The sequence below is a fragment of the Xenopus laevis genome, chromosome 2L (genome assembly GCF_017654675.1).
Source record: "Xenopus laevis strain J_2021 chromosome 2L, Xenopus_laevis_v10.1, whole genome shotgun sequence".
NCBI classification, from domain to species: domain Eukaryota; kingdom Metazoa; phylum Chordata; class Amphibia; order Anura; family Pipidae; genus Xenopus; species Xenopus laevis.
In genome coordinates, this window is record NC_054373.1 from 143,249,104 (window position 1) to 143,268,507 (window position 19,404).

The window sequence follows — 19,404 nt, forward strand, 5'->3', positions numbered from 1 at the left end:
TCTCCTTTAAACACGTAGGGCTTGTTCAGGCAATATTTGAAGGATGTGCACAGATATTAGATTTGATAGCAAGCACAATACAATAGAAACTAGGATTTCTGCTCCAAAAAGGAAATACAGGATAGAAATGAATAGGTATTTATATAAATTAAAGGAGGGCATCCCTAATCTATGCAATGCTTATTGTATCTTTATACCAGACATCCAAAATGGGTATGTGCAGGCATTTGGGGGATTAAAAATAAAATCGCTGAACTCATAAATCAATAGCAGGAGTCCAGAACATGTTTACTTGGGTATGACCAAAAGCAATCCCTTATGCCAGATCACAGTTTATAGAGTGTATTTCTTAATTTCAAAGGCAGAGTAATGTAAAACTAACATTTCCAAATAAAGGCAGGAGGGCTGATTTGGGTTTCTTTATGTGTTTTAGGCAAGGCGTGTTTACTCTATTATCAGGCAGTTAACCTGAACAGAAGCGGTTTAATCCAGTGCCAGGCCACACTAAAATGCAAAATGGTAGGTAACGGAGCAGGGAGGTTTCTTCAGGAAGATCACTTTCATTTGAATTAAGGAGAACACGATAAATATACAGACAGGGAACTTAACACAAGTGTTAACTGCCCTTTAAGTAACACAGCTGAAGCAATAATGTTAATACGTTAGTCCACCACTAGACTTTTTGTTTTGTTAAGGCCTATAAAAGTTAAGGCCATTATGGGAAAAAAAATAGCCTATAATGCTATTTTTACCCTTACCGCCATTTCCATATTTCATTAGAACAGATATTTTCAACCTATCGGATGGGGAGGGAGGTTATAATCCAATTTAATAATATGAATGCCTTCCTACCATACAAGACACATGTCAATTTGTCAGACTAACAGGTTTGAAAAAAAAATAAATATATGTTTAAAAAAAAATGAAACGAAGACACAATTAATCCTTAATGGAATCAAAACCAGCCTCTTGGGCTTATTTAATGTTCACATGATTTTCTAGTAGACTTAAGACACGAAGATCCAAATAATGGAAAAACCCCTTACCCGGAAACCCCCAGGTCCGGAGCATTCTGGATAACAGATCCATACCTATACCTGCAGATATCAGGAGCACCTTGTGGAAGCTTTAGGCATGTTCTTTTAAAGGGGAGTATATTAACTAAAAATATGAGTCTGCTATTACATGCAGATGCCACTGTTCATTGTAGTTTATTGATAGATATCACCACTCATATCTCTCCTAGCAACCGGGAAAATGCCAAAAACTATGATTTGTGCAGGTTTAGGCTGTGGAAGAAAACATCTATTTGGACAGGGTAACTGTTGAACGTGGCATCCCTCATATATGTCAGACCTCGCCTACTGATTAGTGAAAGAGTTAGTCTGTAGTATAAACTATAGCAATTTCTCAGCAGCAGAATTTATGGCAGAACTAACGTCTCCCCAGAAATGTAATCACTCCCTCCCCGAGGCTGGCAAATCCAAACAAAGAACCTAGTGGTTCCTCACAGTTAGTTCTCCATTGATTTCTTTCAGCTACGTGTGCATCGGACGCATGACATCATGGGGTCTCTTCTAAGGAACTGGCAGCCACAGAGGCAGAATAACCCCCCCCCCCCATCTCTTAGAAAGCACAAGCAGTAGGAAAAATTTACTTTTTTTTCAGCAAGTAACCTTTCAGCATTCCAGCTGCTCAGCCAGATCCAACTGCCTCTGTTTATGTATCCAGCTCTGAAAGCTACAATTCACACAGGGGCCCCATTCCAAGGGATTGAACCACTGTATTAAGTAAAGCTGTACTTTGTACAGACAAATGCTAACACTCTATAGAGTGTTATGTAAAGCGATAACAGTTTAACTCCTTCACTGCCCAGAGCTTTGCTTAGTACTTCTGTATAGTAAATGCCATAGGACCGATCAGTTATGGTCAAGTTCTAATTCTTTCATTCTCAATGCTCAAATGGACTAAATTAGCCTTTTTCATTACCTTTAATTTCAGGTGTGCACACCTGAATGGGTCTTCTTGTTTTGTGCTGAGACACTTGGACTGGCTGATTCTTCACAAACCGAATATAAACATAGGTACCGTATGTACAAAGGCTGAATTGGCTGAGCCTCCATCTATATTGGAGAAAGAAGAAACCATTTCAGATCAAGCCTTTTAAAATGGCAACATGCTCAGATATTGTTCATCAATCAGTTTCTGTGGAGCTTTCAATCTATGGTCACTGTCACACAACACACCTAGGGTAGATGCCTGGTAGGATGGACAGTATTTAATTCCAGAAAAGGAGGCAACCCTAAATACCCCAAAGTCAATTTTATCATACACCATAGAACCTGCATGTATGACTTTGGGGGTGGGAGAGATTGGGGTACCCTGAGGAAACCCCATGCAGAGATATAGCCTGTAGATTATACACAGGGTTTACTGGATTCAATGTCTTTAAATATTTTAAATACAATAAATATTTCAAATTGCCATATGTTATATGTATGCACATTTTTATTAGTATATCGCTCCTTGAGGGCAAAGCACTGTACATCAGAACAAATAAATAATAGAACAAATAGGGGGTCATTGCAATAATAAATACTAATAAGTACATTATTAAAATACAATTCACACATATATATATATATATATATATATATATATATATATATATATATATATATATATATATATATATATATATATATATATATATATATATATATATATATATATAGTTACACTACAGATTAAGGGGCACATTTACTTAGCTCGAGTGAAGGATTCGAATGAAAAAAACTTTGAATTTTGAAGTTTATTTTGGCAATCCAACCATCAAATTGGCTACTTCAACCGAACTAAAAATCGTTCGACTATTCGACCATTCGATAGTCAAAGTACTGTCTCTTTAAAAAAAAAAAAAAACTACCGATGTTAGCCTATGGGGAAGGTCCCCATAGGCTTTCTAGCACATTTCTGATCGAAGGAATTTCGTTCAGTCGATGGATTAAAATCGTTCAAATCGTTCAATTCGAAGGATTTAATTGTCCGATCGAACAGAGGTATATCCTTCAATATTCGACCAATAGTAAATGTGCCCCCAAGTGTTCAGTGTCAAGGAGACAAAAGGATAGCGTACCCTACCCTGTAGGGCTTACAGTCTAAATGGAAGGGTAACATACAGACACAATTGAGAGGGGTATTAAGTGCTGCAGATTACAGTGTGCAACATTGCTATATAAGTGTTAATACCCAGTTCAGGTGTTATGCAGGTGGCATGGTATGATATTTCTGTTATTTTCTGAAAACAAAGACTGTTATGAATGGTTGGGACCTGTGGTTGGATCACCATACTGCATTTAAAAAACAAAAAAAACCAATAGGATTGTTTTAAAGTCAATATATATTAATGCAGCTTAGTTAGGATAAAGTACAAAGTACTGTCTTATTATTACAGAGAAAAAGGAAATCATTTTTAAAACTTAGAATTATTTGCTTAAAATAGAGTCTATGGGATAAGGGGTATCCCAATAAAGGGTTGGACACCTGTATACACATATAACTATGGATGCACCAAATCCACTATTTGGGATTCAGCCGAATCCCTGAATTCTTCATGAATGATTTGTCCGAATACCGAATTCTAATTTGCATATGTAAATTAGGGGTGAGAAAAGAAAAAAAAACATTTTAAATTCCTTGTTTTGTGACAAAAAGTCAAGTGATTTCCTGACCCTAATTTACATAGACAAATTAGGTTAGGCCAGGCACAAATATTTGGCTGAATCCAAATCCTGCTGAAAAAGGCTGAATCCTGGACAAATCCTGAACCGAATACTGGATTTGGTGGATTCCTAATCTTAACCATAAAAGCAAAGAGAGCATTCAGTAGGTATGAAGTGAGGGGAGTTGAAGAGAGTGAATTGTTCTACAGAAAATAATGTAAGGATAGGTTAGTTATAATCCAAACACAGACACACACATTATTTTGAATGTCAATAAACCTATCTGCATGCATTTTTTTTTTGGTTATTTATATTATTGTCTTAGGTTACAAGAGAATAACATGTGACCATTACTGCGCGTATCATGAATGTACTGCATAATGATCAATGAAGTCACAGAAAGCAACACACTTTCATTACATTCTTTTTACAATCTTATAAGCTGCAGGATATTCAATTCATGGCATGGAATAAGTAATGTACAATGATCATCAGGTACAGAATCACACTGACATTTTTGTACTCGTGAATGTTCTGTAATAAGTTGCTGTTGTGTGAAATATCCGTGAAGCTAAAAATAACCCTTAATGGATCTCTTTTAAAGTTCTTACTACGTTGCAAGTTATGGATATCCAATGCACACCACCAACAACCAAGTCCTTCAGACCATAATTATTCTAAAGGTGGCCATTGACATTACAATTATGATCTTTCCTGGAAATATTATTAGTTTTAAACCATGTGTAGAGCTGAATTGTCAGATATACAGATAGAAACAATAGAATTCTACCTATATCTCACGATTCAGCACTAATAATGGCTGATGATCAGGTGCCTTCAAAGGCCAGAAAAACAAGCCGATATCCAAGTCTTCTGATGATAACGGTCGGCTCGTCTCCTATCAGGCACGCACCAAATATCTTATGAAAATTTGTTTCATACGATATAATCGTATGATATTAATATGGCTACCTTAAGACTCTGGTGCTAGACTAAATTGGGTTATGCCTCAACACTGGTCCAAAAGACAGGAAAAGTAGAGATCCAGCTCTGACAGATCTAAATTTGGTCTAATGAAAGTCAGATACCATTAACTTGTGCAAGGACTAAAACTTATGAGACAATCTTCAAAACCAATCTTTGAAACAACTAGAATGGCAGGAAGGAAACAGGCTACTAGAAAGCTAAACATTAGCACACAGTAAGCCTGCCTCCATACCGTAGTTTGGGAATCACCAGTTGCTACCTTATAATATGGCAGTCATATACTGCACATTTGGTTAAAGCTGGTTGCTCCACAAACAATTGATTTTTTCCCAGTGTGGCTGCTGCAGAACACATTAAAAATGCACCAAGCACACTATATGGTCACAATTATCCAGCATCACCATCTAAAATGACATGTCTTCAGTTCTAACGCTCCCATCCAAAGTGTCTCTGGAAGCAATGTCAGCACAAGAACTATTCATAGGGAGCATGGGGTTTTTTAAGAGTGATCAGAGGCAAACATATGTAATATTAATTTGTGATGTGTACTCCTAACAGTAATGTTTGGTGGAGGTGGAATAATGGTCTAAGGCTGTTTTGTATGGTTTAGGCTAGGGCTCCTGGTCCATTAAAAGTAGCCCTTAAGGCTACAGCATACGACATTCATGACATTTCCACAGCTCCAATTTTGTGACAACATTGGGAAGGCCCTTTCTGGTTTCAGCAAAACAATGCCCACTTGAACAAGATGAGGTATCTAAAGAATGGTTTTACCGAGATGGGAAAGAAAAAAACATGACTGACATGCACAGAACCCTGATCTCAACCCAACTGAACAACTTGGATGAATTAATGCACCATCTTTGAGCAAGGCTTGAGTACCCAACTTCAGAGTACAACATTGTGTAGTCTATTGGAAAGCCTTTTCACAAGAGTAGAGGCTGTTATTGAAGCAACTGAAGGATTTGGGAATAATATGGTGGACAGTCAGGTGTCCCGATACTTGTGGCCATATAATTTATGTCTGAATGCAAATATGCAGAAATCATTAAACATTTTGGACTGCCAGACTGCAAATGTATATTGAAAAGGGCCCTGAAATATACCCAAGGGGCAAAATACTTCATCTCAGCTTACATTCAATATAGTACATGAAAACGTAATTCTCTTGCTGCTGTCCTGAATGCCTGGGATTTTAAGGTTTGCTCCTCAAGGATAGGGCGCTCCTCAAGGAGGCACATGATACCAGAAGATTTTATTGGGTAAAGCTAGGCTTCAACATCATAGAATCTAAGCTTGCTTCACTAACAGCTGTCAGTATAGGAAGGAAGCAAAATCACCTGGTGTACCTTGATGACTTGGATAAACTGATCTTGGAATTCAAAAGAAAAGTTCACAAAGTCGTGAGATAAAATTTTGAATCTGTTTCATATACTGTTAGATCAATATTTTCCATTGTGGTTATGGTTAGTTTTCCTTTACTCTGCAATATCACTTTGGTATTATGTATGTTATTTAGCAAAAAGGCTTCTAACTAGATTCTTTATAAACACACGGACTTGGATAATGCCTAAACACTGACTTGGATGATGCCTAAAAAGCAGAAGCTTCATTATAAACATGTTTGGAAAGCTCACTGCACACAGATGCAAGCTAAAAATAAAAATCCACCCTAAGGGAGAAATAATTGATTTAGTTACATCAGGCCACAAACACAAAACACATCTACTATGACGCTAACCCTTTTCAGCAACAAATTACCTTTTACAGTCGCTACATTGATGATTTTATTCTGATTTGGTCTGACACCCACATCCAATTTATAGATTTCACTAAACAGATTAATAAAAACACTTTAAATCTAAAATTTACACATGAAATTTAAACTACATCTATCGCATTTTTAGACATAAGGACCACATTACCTTTTTCTAAAAGATTATACTGCTAATACTATTCTCACTGCTACATCTTCACACCCCTCACATCTGATATGAAATATTCCAATAGACCAGTTCCTAAGACTGTGCACGGACTTTAAAGGAATTGTTCAGTATAAAATTAAAAACTGGATAAATAGGCTGTGCAAAATAAAAAATGTTTCTACTATAGTTAGCCAAAAATGTAATGTATAAAGGCTGGAGTGACTGGATGTCTAACATAATAGCCAGAACACTACTTCCTGCTTTTGAGCCCTCTTGGTTTCCACTGATTCAATTGCAAACTCACTGAACAGTTATGTCCCATGTGGTCCCCCTTCAAGTTGCTGACTAACTCAGAGTTAGAGAGCTGTAAAGCAGGAAGTTGGATTCTGGCTATTATATTAGACACCCAGTCACTCCAGCCTTTATAGAGTACATTTTTGCCTAACTATATTAGAAACATTTTTTATTTTGCACAGCCTATTTATCCAGTTTTTATTTTTACACCGAACTGTTCCTTTAATGACAAAAAACAACCAACTTGGTTCGCTCATAAAGGGTCTTAAATATGTGGATCTAAAAGATGTATCACGTGTCAATACATGGTTGTGTGTAGTGAATTTTCTTTCTCTTATACTAAAAAAACCTATAAGTTTAAAGAATATGTAATACACTGAAATGGAAGCGCAGTGAGTGCATTAGTGCTGGCGTTTTCTTATTATAGCAGGCGGAAGGCAGGGAGAAGGCAGTTCGACTAAATCTCCCCGAATCTGCCCGTGTGCTAGCTCCCTTAAGATAACCTAGATATGGCAGAAGGCAGACAGATTTCATCCATGAATTGTAGCTGTAGCGAATTGAGAAAGAAATAGCAAAAATAAAATAGGACTATGAAGATTTTCTTTCATCCAGGTCATGGTATATCTAATAGAAGTTAGTTTTAGAATTACTTATATTAGGTAGCAAAAATCAAACAAATCAGCATTTTACTGTCAAAAACAATAGTTAAAAAGAATATGAAACTAAATATTTAAAAAAAATGCCCACAAATGATCTCACATGGAGATTAGTGTTTAAAATTGGTGATCAGCTACTCTTGCTGTGCGATACAGGTTTACGCATTATAGAATGCAGAGTCCACAGCAAAGAGTGAAGGGGGTGCATGTAATTTAATAAAAATTAGAGCTTTAGTTATACCGAATGGCCAAAGACTTATGGCCCCCATTAATGTGAATCTCCTTGGCAAGTCCTAACCACTTGCTACATGTTACATGCAATTATACGATACTCATTTGAATTCAGTTTAAAATAGATTGTTGTATAACCAAGAGACAACATAATTACTATTATTAACCCAGAAATGGTGCTAAAGGCCACAGGAAAAACTGGTCAACCTCAATGCCCTGAGGGTCTAATGGGCAAGTACTCTGCCTTTAAAACTAAGAGGCCTACTAACCAAATGATAAAACTGAATTTTCACTAAAACATTTGCGCATTTCACAAATTTAATCAAATTCCTATTTCCCCATATGGAACCACATGTCAGTTTCACTCGGAACACTTAACTCTACTCAGTGTTGTGAAATACATTTACTTACCTAATTTATTTGGCTCCAGGGTCCCAATTTTCATGCAATTAAAGGAATTCGCTGAAATAATGTCATAAGCACAGGTTATTTACAATCTACTCATTTTAAGAGGATAACGAAACAGGAATGCCAAAATGTAAACTTGTTCACTTTGCCTTGAAACTACATGACTAATGATAGGTATGCTTAAAATATAAGGGTAAGTAAAAATGACACATATAAACGAAGCAGCACCACCCTTTGATTCCATCACCCACACTTCAGTGTTCTAGAATGCTAGACCATGTGTGGAGAGTCCCGACATTTTTCTTCCGTCGGAGATCGGTCGTTAGGTCGATCGGACAGGTTAGAAAATTTCTGTCGCCTGCCGATAATATCTCTGCGTGTATTGCCGATCGTACGATTTTCAGTGGTAGACTGTCACTAGTGTTGTCAGACATAAGTATCGTACGATTGCTGTCTGGGGCAGAACATTGGGTGATCTGTTCTTATTTGATCGGAATGGTAAAGACTTTGATCTGAATGGTTAGTGGAGGGTCGGGAGATGGGAAAGTCCGATCGTACGTTGATTCGTACGATCGGATCTTTGCGTCTATGGCCAGCTTAACGGGCATATGTATTAACATTGGAAACAAACCGGTAATGTTGCCCATAGCAACCATCAGCAATAGATTTGAACAGTCACCCACAAGTTAGAAAACGAAAGCAAATATTTGATTGGTTGGTATGAGCAACATCACCAGTGATGTTTGTCTCCAATGTTAATAAATAAGCCCCTAAAGCAATAATGAAAAGAATATAGTTAATCTGAAGTAAATACTCTGTTCTAGGGCTGCTTAAACATACTCTAAATGACCAAAAAGATCTAGACAGCTTCCTGTACAACATCTCCCTCCCAAACCAAGGTTGTTAAAGGGATTGTTCACCTTTTTTTAAAATCTAAGTATAAAGTTGAATGTTCCTGTCTCTGGTGTTTCAGTTTGGGAACTCAGTAATTCAGATGCAGATTCTGTGTTTATCACAAAACTCTTCACTTTGAATTTATCTGCCTGGTGCCTTCACTGAGTGCCTGCACCAAAGGTTTTTTTTCGGTTTGTCCGCTCCCCGTGCTGGGGGCTCTTCCCTTGTGTGGTGAGTTATCTACTTCTACTTGCAGACCCTAAACTACAGTTTTAGTGCAGACTCTAAACTGTTACAATTTTGCAACATTTAGTCAATACATTTCTCAGCAGCATCTCTGGAGTATAAGCAACTATTATATCAATCCTAACAGCTGCTTGTAATGAAACCTAGGGATTCTGCTCAGCAGGGACAAAGATAACAAATGTATCAATTTAGAACAGTTTACAGGGTCGGCGACCCCACCCCCTTCCCAGAGCTGCTTTAGAAGGTGAAAAATGACACTTCAATAATAGGAAAACTGTCACAATTAGAAAACAGAAAGTAATTGGAAAAAGTATATATTTCTGGTGAACTATCTGAAAACAACTAGGTGTTTGAAGGTATACAAACCGTTTAATATGAAGTTGGTTATCCAGTATTGTTAGTGGAATTTGCTTTCATTCAGCCACAATAGCATTAGTTATGTTGGGGATCAGACAGGCGATCTGTGGTGCCAGTTAAATTCTTCACTCCCATCTGAGCAAATCCCTTCTATAGATACCTTGCTTTGTGCAAGGGCCATTATTGTGCTGAAACTGGAAATGGCCTACCCCAAACTTGCCATAAAGTAAGAAGCTTTGTCTAGAATTTCATTATATGCTGTTAGACTTTCAATTGAACCAGGGGCCCTAGCCCAAACTATGGAAATCCCCAGACCATTATTTCCCCTCTACAAAAATGTACCTTCAGTATTATGTAATAAGGCAAAGTGTCCTTCAAAATAGTGAAATGTCATTTATCACCCTAGGGGACAAGTTTCCATTGGTCATACCATTCCAATCTTTCCAAGCTAATACATGACATGAAGGTGTTGGGGGGAGTACAAAATATAAAACATACACTGCCTATGAATAGTCTTGAAGGGAATTGATTGTGGCCTATTAATTGGGATGTTTAAAACATTAGAGAAAATGAGGTTGCCCCTAGCAACCAATCAGCAATTAGATTTCACCAGGCACCTATAGGTTACAAAACAAAAGCCAAGATCTGATTGGTTGTGAAGGGCAATATCATATACAATATTTCTCCAATGTTTTACACAGCATGATAAAGAGGCCTTCAACTTTACATACTATAAGTTTAATTGCTTTTTTGCATTCCCAAAACATAAGGCATGTCCATGATATTACACCATGGTACCCTGGCATCTCGCTCTCTGCTGTGTAATACCGAGAGGCTAATCATCACTACAGCAGCCCACGTGATCTCTCCCTTCACAGACAATGGCAGCTGAGTAAAGTAGTAACGTAATGACTTAAATGGTCCCTTATTGTCCTGATTTATTAGAAACACCAAAGAAACGAACAACGTAGTGCCATGTCGCAAACCTCAAGCCTTTGAATCACTACTTCCAACGCCCCCAATGGCCCGGGACTATAGTTTGGGACCGACTGAAGGCGCATGAATAACATCCCGCAACTAGAAATTGACTTGCTTCCCTCGCAACCACTGATACCGTCCGATAAGTAATAGATGGAGCAAGAGAGGTCATTACCATGTAAGGAGATGATGAGGGCTAGACCTGTAGGGCCTGTGCACGCCTGAAATGCCTCCCATCGCCTGCCCTCCCTGCCACACACACACTCTGAATTCAAATCCGCCAGCCCCTGTGACGTCATTAACCACGTGACTTTACGCCACCCCCCACTTCCGCCTGCCACTTGTCTCCATTTTCTTTCGAAGGTTCGAACACACCAATTGAAAATTGGTGCGGCCAATAGCCAGAGCCGGCCTGCTTTCGTCACTCATAGAAGTTGTTAAAAGGCCCCGCCTCACACGCATTCAAGAGCAGTTCTTACCGAGACTCCTTGTTGTCGGTCGGTGAGAATCCGCAAACTGTACTTTCCCATTCCGTATTATTATTATCTGCTGAGAGACAGTCTCCACCCGAACAATCAGTCATGGTGAGTACAGAGAGGGGGGACATGATGATGCCACTCTGAACACGTTGGTGACTTTTGGGTGGTGCTGCCATGTGGGATGCGCAGTTAATCATTGGGGATAGGGAACTGCCTTTATTCCTAATTCAATCGAATCGATGCTGAATTTTATTCTAAGCTTCTGTGTTGCGCATAGTTTATTTATTCAGCACATAGGCTCATAGGGGATCCCCAGAATTAGTTATAGGGTGTGATTAGTACTGGGGCAAAGCTACAAGTGCCTGGGCTGTTTTTTTATTTTTTTAATTTATTTTTTTCCATATCAGTTCTGTAAATGGTTGTTGGGCAGTTCCATCTGGCAGAGTGGGGGTGGGTAGTGAGTCAACCACTTACTACCAACCCCCACCTGCCAGATGGAACTGCCCATTTACAGAACTGATGCCCCAAGCATGGCCTCATCCATAGGGATCTCTTTTTAATATACAGTTATCGTATTACGGCTCAAGACGTTGATCTGTTTCTTGGGCTAGACACCTCACCTGTAGTTAAATATATTCTTGAATGTGGTTGTGGGGAGGGGGGGTAGTATCCATGAGGAGAGAAGGTTCTTGCAGCAGTATCAACACGTGAGTCTCCCTGCAGTGTACAGTTCTCTCCTTTACCTTCACAGTAAGTCATGACTTGCTGACTCACAGGCCCGAGCTCATGTTCAGCAAATGATGGTTTCCTGCATGAGATGCAGAACATGCATAGAGAAGATAAGGGAGTACTGAAATAGTTGCTTACATTAGATAGCATAGGTGGGACCCTGCATTTACATTCATGCTGCTCCATGGAAACTGGTGGTAGCGCCGTAGGCAGTGTAATTTTACAACCAAGTTGATTCAGTAAGGCCAGATGGGTAAAGCTCTTGGCATTATTCCTACATTCTGTAAAATGTTGTGCCTCAGACGGTGCAGGTGTGAACTTGACCTCCAACCAAGGTGTTCTGTTTAAAATCCACTAACAAAGGAGACATTTGCCCTTGTAAGGAATCTTAGCAAGAGGGTTTCAGATTTAGGAAAAGCACTGAATGACAGTGACTGGTCTGGTCTGATACCACTCTGGTACATCGGCTCATTTTCTACATTTTGATTGATTGCAAGTCATGCTACATAGTTTCTGTGCCAAGAGACACTGTGCTGTCAAAGATCCGCAAACCCTACAAATTAATTGATGAGAACGTAACCCGGTATCATCTGACACTTTTGCAATTTGTTTTAATTTTGTATTTCATTAGTGCTTGAAATATTCTACTGTTAAAACCAGTTCTCTTTGAGGGCCAGTGACCCTTGGGTTTAACTGGTGCAGAGGTACAGTTGACCATGTAAGCTCAGATTTAATTGGGTAGTTGGGTGATTTTCACCATAATCACTTGACAAGGATGTATGATCATTCAGGGGGGCTTCAGACAGTGATCATGGCAGGATTTTCAGTCCTGACCGATTGTTTGTTAGCCTTAAGGAGATGCAGAGGAGCTGCAACTCTTGGATTCTTGCTGTTCAACATCTGAGCAAACCGATCAGTGCATATGTGGCCATACACATGGGCTCCTTCTACTGTATCCATCTGTTTGGCTTTAAGATGCTCAGTCAGCAACCTTTAGGGTCCTTGACACAGACTCTTTAAGTTTGCTATTACCAGGCTTTATCTTAAGTCATTACTTTTCAGCCAAATGCCTGCTATTGGTAATCAATGGCTGCTAAAATCTCTAACTAAAAATATAAAGTTGATTTAAATTACAAAGGTGATCAGGATGTAACTTCAGCAGTTATATACTGAGCAGAATTCTAATGCAAATTTTGATTCCCTACCCCCTTGCTGTAACCTCATGGACTAGAATACTTTGCTTTTTTATGTTGCTTACATAAGGAGTGGCCCCAAAGCTCCAGCTCTGCATTAGCACTGTGCTTAGCGGTAGGAAACACCTCCTACAGAATTTCATAAAAATCTGCATTGCAGTCTAACTCCTCTCATTTCTGCTGATGGCTTGGAAACAAAGGGTTCATTACAAAAACGTGGCCACAAAAGAGCTGAAAAGGGCATCCCCTGGCACAGTGGCTATTTCAGTATTTGAATGCTTTACCTTACAGAAGTAATCCTGTTGCCGATGACCTTACATGAGTCAGAAATCTGCTGGTTTCAGCTGGTTTGTAGAGTAGAACTGAAAAAAATCTGTATGTGAAGCATACGATGAAGCTTCTGCTGCTCTGAACAATGGAGCCCGGCAAGCTTGGGAGTGCCAGTAACCGCTGAACAAAACATTTGTCAGTTGAGCTTTGTATGGGATGTGGGAAATGACTAAGTGCTATTGCCAACACATTTCTAAGAGGGGAATTGCTAAGCTCTCGCTAACTGCTTTATATGCAGAATTTATAAAATATTCGGTAAATCCCTTGAGGTAAAGAAACAGAAGTGAATTTGTTCTTTTGCCACAGACAAAACAGCCGTTTATCCATGGGGATAAATAAACCCCTTGTTAAAACTGCAGGCTATACCATACATGTCTCTGTGTATCTGCAAATGTCTGAACGTGCTTCTGTGTAACATAAGGAGTGCCATTACATTGTAATATGTGAGTCACTAGTGCAGCTTCTCCCACCGCTCGCCCCCTCTGCTTCTTGTAGAGAAACAAAGCGTTGTTATATTTACAGGCCGTTACCTGGCCTATGCTGGCTTTAATGTATTTGCCCTTGTACTTATAGATTCTGCCCATTGCTTTTCCCAATACATCTTAGACAAGTGACTAGGGCAGTTTTGATCACCCCTTTGTGTCTGAGCACAAAACAGTGGTCAAAATTCTCTAGTGTGATATAGGTCTTTAAAAGAGTAGCTAACAGATTTGTTAAGGAGTACCAGAAAATATAAAACAATATCATACACACAATTTTTTTTTGGGCCACCATTATGCCTTGCTGTAAAGCACTTCCTGGGTACCTTTTGTGTAGTTTTTTTCAAGCTGATTAGGCTCTAAAATACACCCAGAGATGGGTAGGCGGTGCTTATGTAGGCTCTACATACATAGCTGGTTGTGGTTTGTAGATAGTATAGGTACTCTGGTTCAATTTTGTCACAACTGATTTTAAATTTGAAAATCAAAAATCTACGTGCAAATCTGGGTTTGGATTTAGTTCAGTATACTTTTCATCGAGTTGGATTTAACAATAAAACTAGCTTCCCAGAGCAAATGTTTGTTTTTGTATCCAGATCTGCATAAATGTCTTTGTTCATTATTTCTCATTATTGGTTTATTAAATGTAATCCTCAGTCTTTGTACACTACTTTTTTTGTGTATTAAAAGCATTGTATGAGACATTGTTTTTGAGAGTGTGTAAGTCCTGCAGCATTTTTTTCCTAATGTTCAGCCATCTGCCCATTATACTTGAAACTGGTTTGAGCAGCATAACTTCCTCTTAGCAATAAACGGTTTTCATATGCAAAAATCCTGACTTGTAAAACCTGCTAACCTATTTTGTTTCTTGCAGCGTGAGTGCATTTCTATCCATGTTGGTCAGGCTGGTGTGCAGATCGGTAATGCCTGCTGGGAACTCTATTGTCTGGAACATGGCATCCAACCTGATGGGCAGATGCCCAGTGACAAGACCATTGGAGGAGGGGACGACTCCTTCAACACCTTTTTCAGTGAAACAGGAGCAGGAAAGCATGTCCCCAGGGCTGTCTTCGTAGACTTGGAACCCACTGTCATTGGTGAGCACAACTGTCCTATACCTAAACTTTGGCATTCCCCTTATTATTCCTTATTTTTTTTTGTATCCCACCACATTTTTTTTCCATAATAAATGTAAATGTGGTTCTAATCCGTTTTCCTATATACATTCATTAAATCCTATCAGTGCTTGTAGAGTTACATGTAATTCGTCTTGAAAGCATGGTTTGTCTGTTTATTGCACTTACATTTACAAATAACTTTAAAACATTTAAAAGGTTAATGTATATACAAAGGTTGCTACATTTTTTTATTACACAAATTGGTGTAATACAGCCCGTCTTTCTGTAAAAACATTTTCCTTTGTTGAGACATCAACAGTCCGCCTCCACAGTTGTTATTTAAGGACTTTACGGTAGGGATGCACCGAATCCAGGATTCGGTTCGGGATTTCGGCCTTTTTCAGCAGGATTCGGCCAAATCCTTCAGCCAGGCCGAACCGAATCCTAATTTGCATATGCAAATTAGGGGCAGGGAGGTAAATCGCGTGACTTTTTGTCACATAACAAGGAAGTAAAAATTGTTTCCCCATTCCCCCCCTAATTTGCATATGCAAATAAGGATTTGGTTTGGTATTCAGCCGAATCTTTTGCCAAGGATTCGGGGGTTCGGCAGGGAGGTAAATCGCGTGACTTTTTGTCACAAAACAAGGAAGTAAAAATTGTTTCCCCATTCCCACCCTAATTTGCATATGCAAATAAGGATTTGGTTTGGTATTCAGCCGAATCTTTTGCCAAGGATTCGGGGGTTCGGCCGAATCCAAAAAAGTGGATTCAGTGCATCCCTACTTTACGGTAACCATAAACGTTACGTTTTATATTCTCTATATTCTTATTGAATTCCATAAGCACCAGAGAGCTTTATGTTAAGCCTATGAAGGATGCTTTTCTGATGTATGCAGTTCATCATTTCCCATTCACATGGAATATGCAGTAGTAGAACTATGCCACCATTTCTACCTGTTCTATCCATTGAACAGGCTTTTGCTTATTTATTTTTTTTGCAGATGAGGTGCGCACTGGCACATACAGGCAGTTATTCCACCCAGAGCAGTTAATTACAGGAAAGGAAGATGCTGCTAATAATTATGCCCGTGGCCACTACACAATTGGCAAGGAGATCATTGACCTGGTGCTGGATAGGATCCGCAAACTGGTAAGTAAAAAGGCTACAAAAAAATCCTGTCTGGTTAAGATATGTTAGGAGAGCCACATTATCTCCTGCAAAAGCAATTAAACAAAGGAAAAAACACCAGTAAAGAAATATAAAGGTTTCATGACTTGAGTTGGTAAAAAGATTGCATAACGCATGTGCAAATAATATTTTCTCTTTCATTTAGGCTGATCAGTGCACAGGTCTTCAGGGTTTCCTGGTGTTCCACAGCTTTGGTGGTGGCACTGGTTCTGGATTCACCTCCCTGCTGATGGAGCGTCTCTCTGTTGATTATGGGAAGAAGTCCAAGCTAGAATTTGCGATCTACCCAGCTCCTCAGGTCTCCACAGCTGTGGTTGAGCCCTACAACTCTATTCTCACCACCCACACCACCCTGGAACACTCTGACTGTGCTTTCATGGTAGACAATGAGGCCATTTATGACATCTGCCGCAGAAATCTAGATATTGAACGCCCAACCTACACTAACCTGAACAGGCTCATTAGTCAGATAGTCTCTTCTATCACAGCCTCTCTACGATTTGATGGAGCCCTAAATGTAGATCTCACCGAGTTCCAGACCAACTTGGTGCCTTATCCCCGTATTCACTTCCCTCTTGCCACTTATGCCCCTGTCATCTCTGCAGAGAAAGCTTATCATGAGCAGCTTACTGTAGCTGACATTACAAATGCCTGCTTTGAGCCAGCTAACCAGATGGTGAAATGTGACCCTCGTCACGGTAAATATATGGCTTGTTGCCTGTTGTACCGTGGTGATGTGGTACCTAAAGATGTAAATGCAGCTATTGCCACCATCAAGACAAAGCGTAGCATCCAGTTTGTGGACTGGTGCCCAACTGGTTTCAAAGTTGGCATCAACTATCAGCCCCCAACAGTGGTTCCCGGGGGAGACCTGGCCAAGGTGCAGCGTGCTGTGTGTATGCTGAGCAATACCACTGCAATTGCTGAGGCCTGGGCTCGTCTGGACCATAAGTTTGATCTCATGTATGCCAAGCGTGCCTTTGTGCACTGGTATGTGGGTGAGGGTATGGAAGAGGGTGAGTTCTCTGAGGCCCGAGAAGACATGGCTGCCCTGGAGAAAGATTATGAAGAGGTTGGTGCAGATAGTGCAGATGCAGAAGATGAAGGCGAAGAGTATTAACTTTATTCTGTTTTCCTTGAGTTGTGCCTTTTTCTGTTGCTGAATTTTCCCTTCTGAAATCTAACTTTTTTATTAAAAATAAAGCGCCATTTTAAATGTGGCTTTAAAGTGTGAATGCTGTTGGATTTCTGTATCTTTAAAGTTGTGGCCAGTCTCAGAATTCTAGCTGAGATTTTCCAGTTTGTTTTAAGTGTCTGCTCTCCAGCAAAAGTACTTTTTGTTTTAGTCAGTTTCTCCTCCTTTTGTGCAAGCACAATTATACATGCTGCATATATACAGTCTAATAAAATGTGGCTCTCCCCCATATAAATTGACCACCTACAGTTTTCATTTAACCTTATTTTATAAAAATAAGTCCAATAAGAATGGTATCTATTGTCTAGAAACTGTTACAAATTATCTGAAAACTGGAAATACCATTCCCCGCAGTGTAATGATTAGAAATTCTTAATTGTTGCTTTATGTGCTGTTTCTCTGTAATATGACATTGCCTTGTAACTAATGTTAATTACACAACATAAATGATGTTGATCGCAAAACAAGTGGATTGGATGTTCTAATTTTTTATGTAGATATCCCAAATGCCTACTTATATATAAATGTTTTGATAAGTGTATTTTTCTTAAGAGGTGATCAAGCAGCTTTAATGCCAACTTTTGCATTTCATTAAGTATGAAATGTTTAAATAAACAATGGGCAGGACACTTCTTACCGTAAACTATAGGGGGCATAGATGTAGGTTTGACTTTAATGTTCATTCTGTATGCTATAATAAAGGTACATTATCACACTAATTTATAATTCTGACATTGAAACAAAGCGTAGTTTGTTTGGTCAGAATTCTTTGAAGGGCAAGTTAAGAGAAGGAAAGCTACAGTCATTTTATTGCCAATAGATTAGCTGCAATAGTGCAAGCTATAATGCAATATTTATTCTGTAGAATGTTTTACCATACTTGAGTAAAAAGTTCTAGAAGTGCTCTGTTTGTTTAGGATAGCCGCTGTAGTATTAGTTTGCTGTGACATCCCTTACTGCCTGAGTCTCTCCCTGCTCACTTATAGCTCTGAACTCAGATTACATCAGAGAAGGGAGGGGGGAAGAGGAGCAAACTGAGCATGCTCACGCCCAGGGCAAGGAGGTTTAAGCTGAAGGCAGGAAGTCTGATACAGAAGCCCATGTGTACACAATAGAAGGAAAGAAATGCAGTGTTTCTTTTGACAGAGGACTACTATGAGGGTTTACCGGTATATGTAGGTGGACCTTTCTGATAAGGCTTACTTAGATTTAACCTTGCCTACTCCTTTAAAGGAGACATATTGAGCAAAAAACAAGAATATGCCAGTGCTTTATACTATCTGCAAAAACCCTACTAGTTCTGAGAAAAATGCTGGCAATCTATACCACAAAAGTTGGACAGCACTGCTTTAGACAATGTAATGACTACAGACATTTGGGCCAGGAGCACACAAGTGGTCTTGCGGCTTATCTACATAATTTTATTTAGTGTTGTAACTTGCACTCCAATAAAGTTTACACATCATTTGAAGGATGTATCCGTCCATGAAGGTCCATAATCCTTACAACACTTCACTGGTTAATGAGTTATGTGCCTACCAGTAAATAGTTCATATCCTGTGATACAGCCAAATGCACACTACATAGATAAATACATTGCTGCTGCAAAAAATTTAACATTACTTATAACTTTCACCTGGGCGAGCAGTGTCTAATCTTATTGATACATTGTAGTACTGACTGCTGGTCCAGTTATCTGATTCATTCTGCAGACGGGAAAGTCATTACATAAAGCTGTTAAAGAAGACCTAAATCTTAACTAAAGAAGTAGGACACAAATATTGTACCTTCTCTTTTGGGCTTCTATACCAGTCCAATGCACCCAGGGCCCTTAAGCAAACAAGATCTGTGCCTCCAAATATGCCCCTGCAGCTCCCAGTCTTCTTTTCTGCTGACTCACTGCACATGTTCCGTGCTGTTGTCTGTTACTGAGCTGTGGGCCAATGCTGAATATATGCAATATAAACGTCCCAAGTTTAATAAAAAAAATT

The 19,404-nt window shown here is 39.2% G+C and overlaps 2 protein-coding genes across 5 annotated transcripts in view; one reads left to right on the forward strand and one right to left on the reverse strand.

The window, feature by feature from the left end:
• LOC108708553 (putative nuclease HARBI1) overlaps positions 1 to 11,016 on the reverse strand; it is a 31,643-nt gene extending 20,627 nt beyond the window's left edge. The window contains exons 1-3 of one of the 4 annotated variants that reach the window (XR_001934490.2): positions 10,874 to 11,016; positions 8,227 to 8,277; positions 1,990 to 2,123 (exon numbers count right to left, since the gene is read on the reverse strand). The gene's annotated coding sequence lies outside the window, so the exon portion shown is untranslated. The other 3 variants (XM_018247377.2, XM_018247378.2, XM_041582491.1) reach the window with 3 other exon arrangements.
• Positions 11,017 to 11,200: 184 nt separating this feature from the next.
• On the forward strand, positions 11,201 to 17,453 carry tuba1c.L (tubulin alpha 1c L homeolog). The gene is made up of 4 exons (NM_001172198.1): positions 11,201 to 11,282; positions 14,783 to 15,005; positions 16,031 to 16,179; positions 16,364 to 17,453. Exons 1-4 carry the CDS (start codon positions 11,280 to 11,282, stop codon positions 17,336 to 17,338), a joined length of 1,350 nt encoding a protein of 449 aa, NP_001165669.1. The 5' UTR covers positions 11,201 to 11,279; the 3' UTR covers positions 17,339 to 17,453.
• The last annotated feature ends 1,951 nt before the right edge of the window (positions 17,454 to 19,404 follow it).

What these genes read in the sequence shown, in the direction of transcription:
- tuba1c.L (NM_001172198.1), top strand. An exon ending in CTTGGAACCCACTGTCATTG is followed by an intron (nt 15,006 to 16,030) that starts GTGAGCACAACT and finishes TTTTTTTTGCAG; the next exon opens with ATGAGGTGCGCACTGGCACA. An exon ending in TGGATAGGATCCGCAAACTG is followed by an intron (nt 16,180 to 16,363) that starts GTAAGTAAAAAG and finishes TCTTTCATTTAG; the next exon opens with GCTGATCAGTGCACAGGTCT.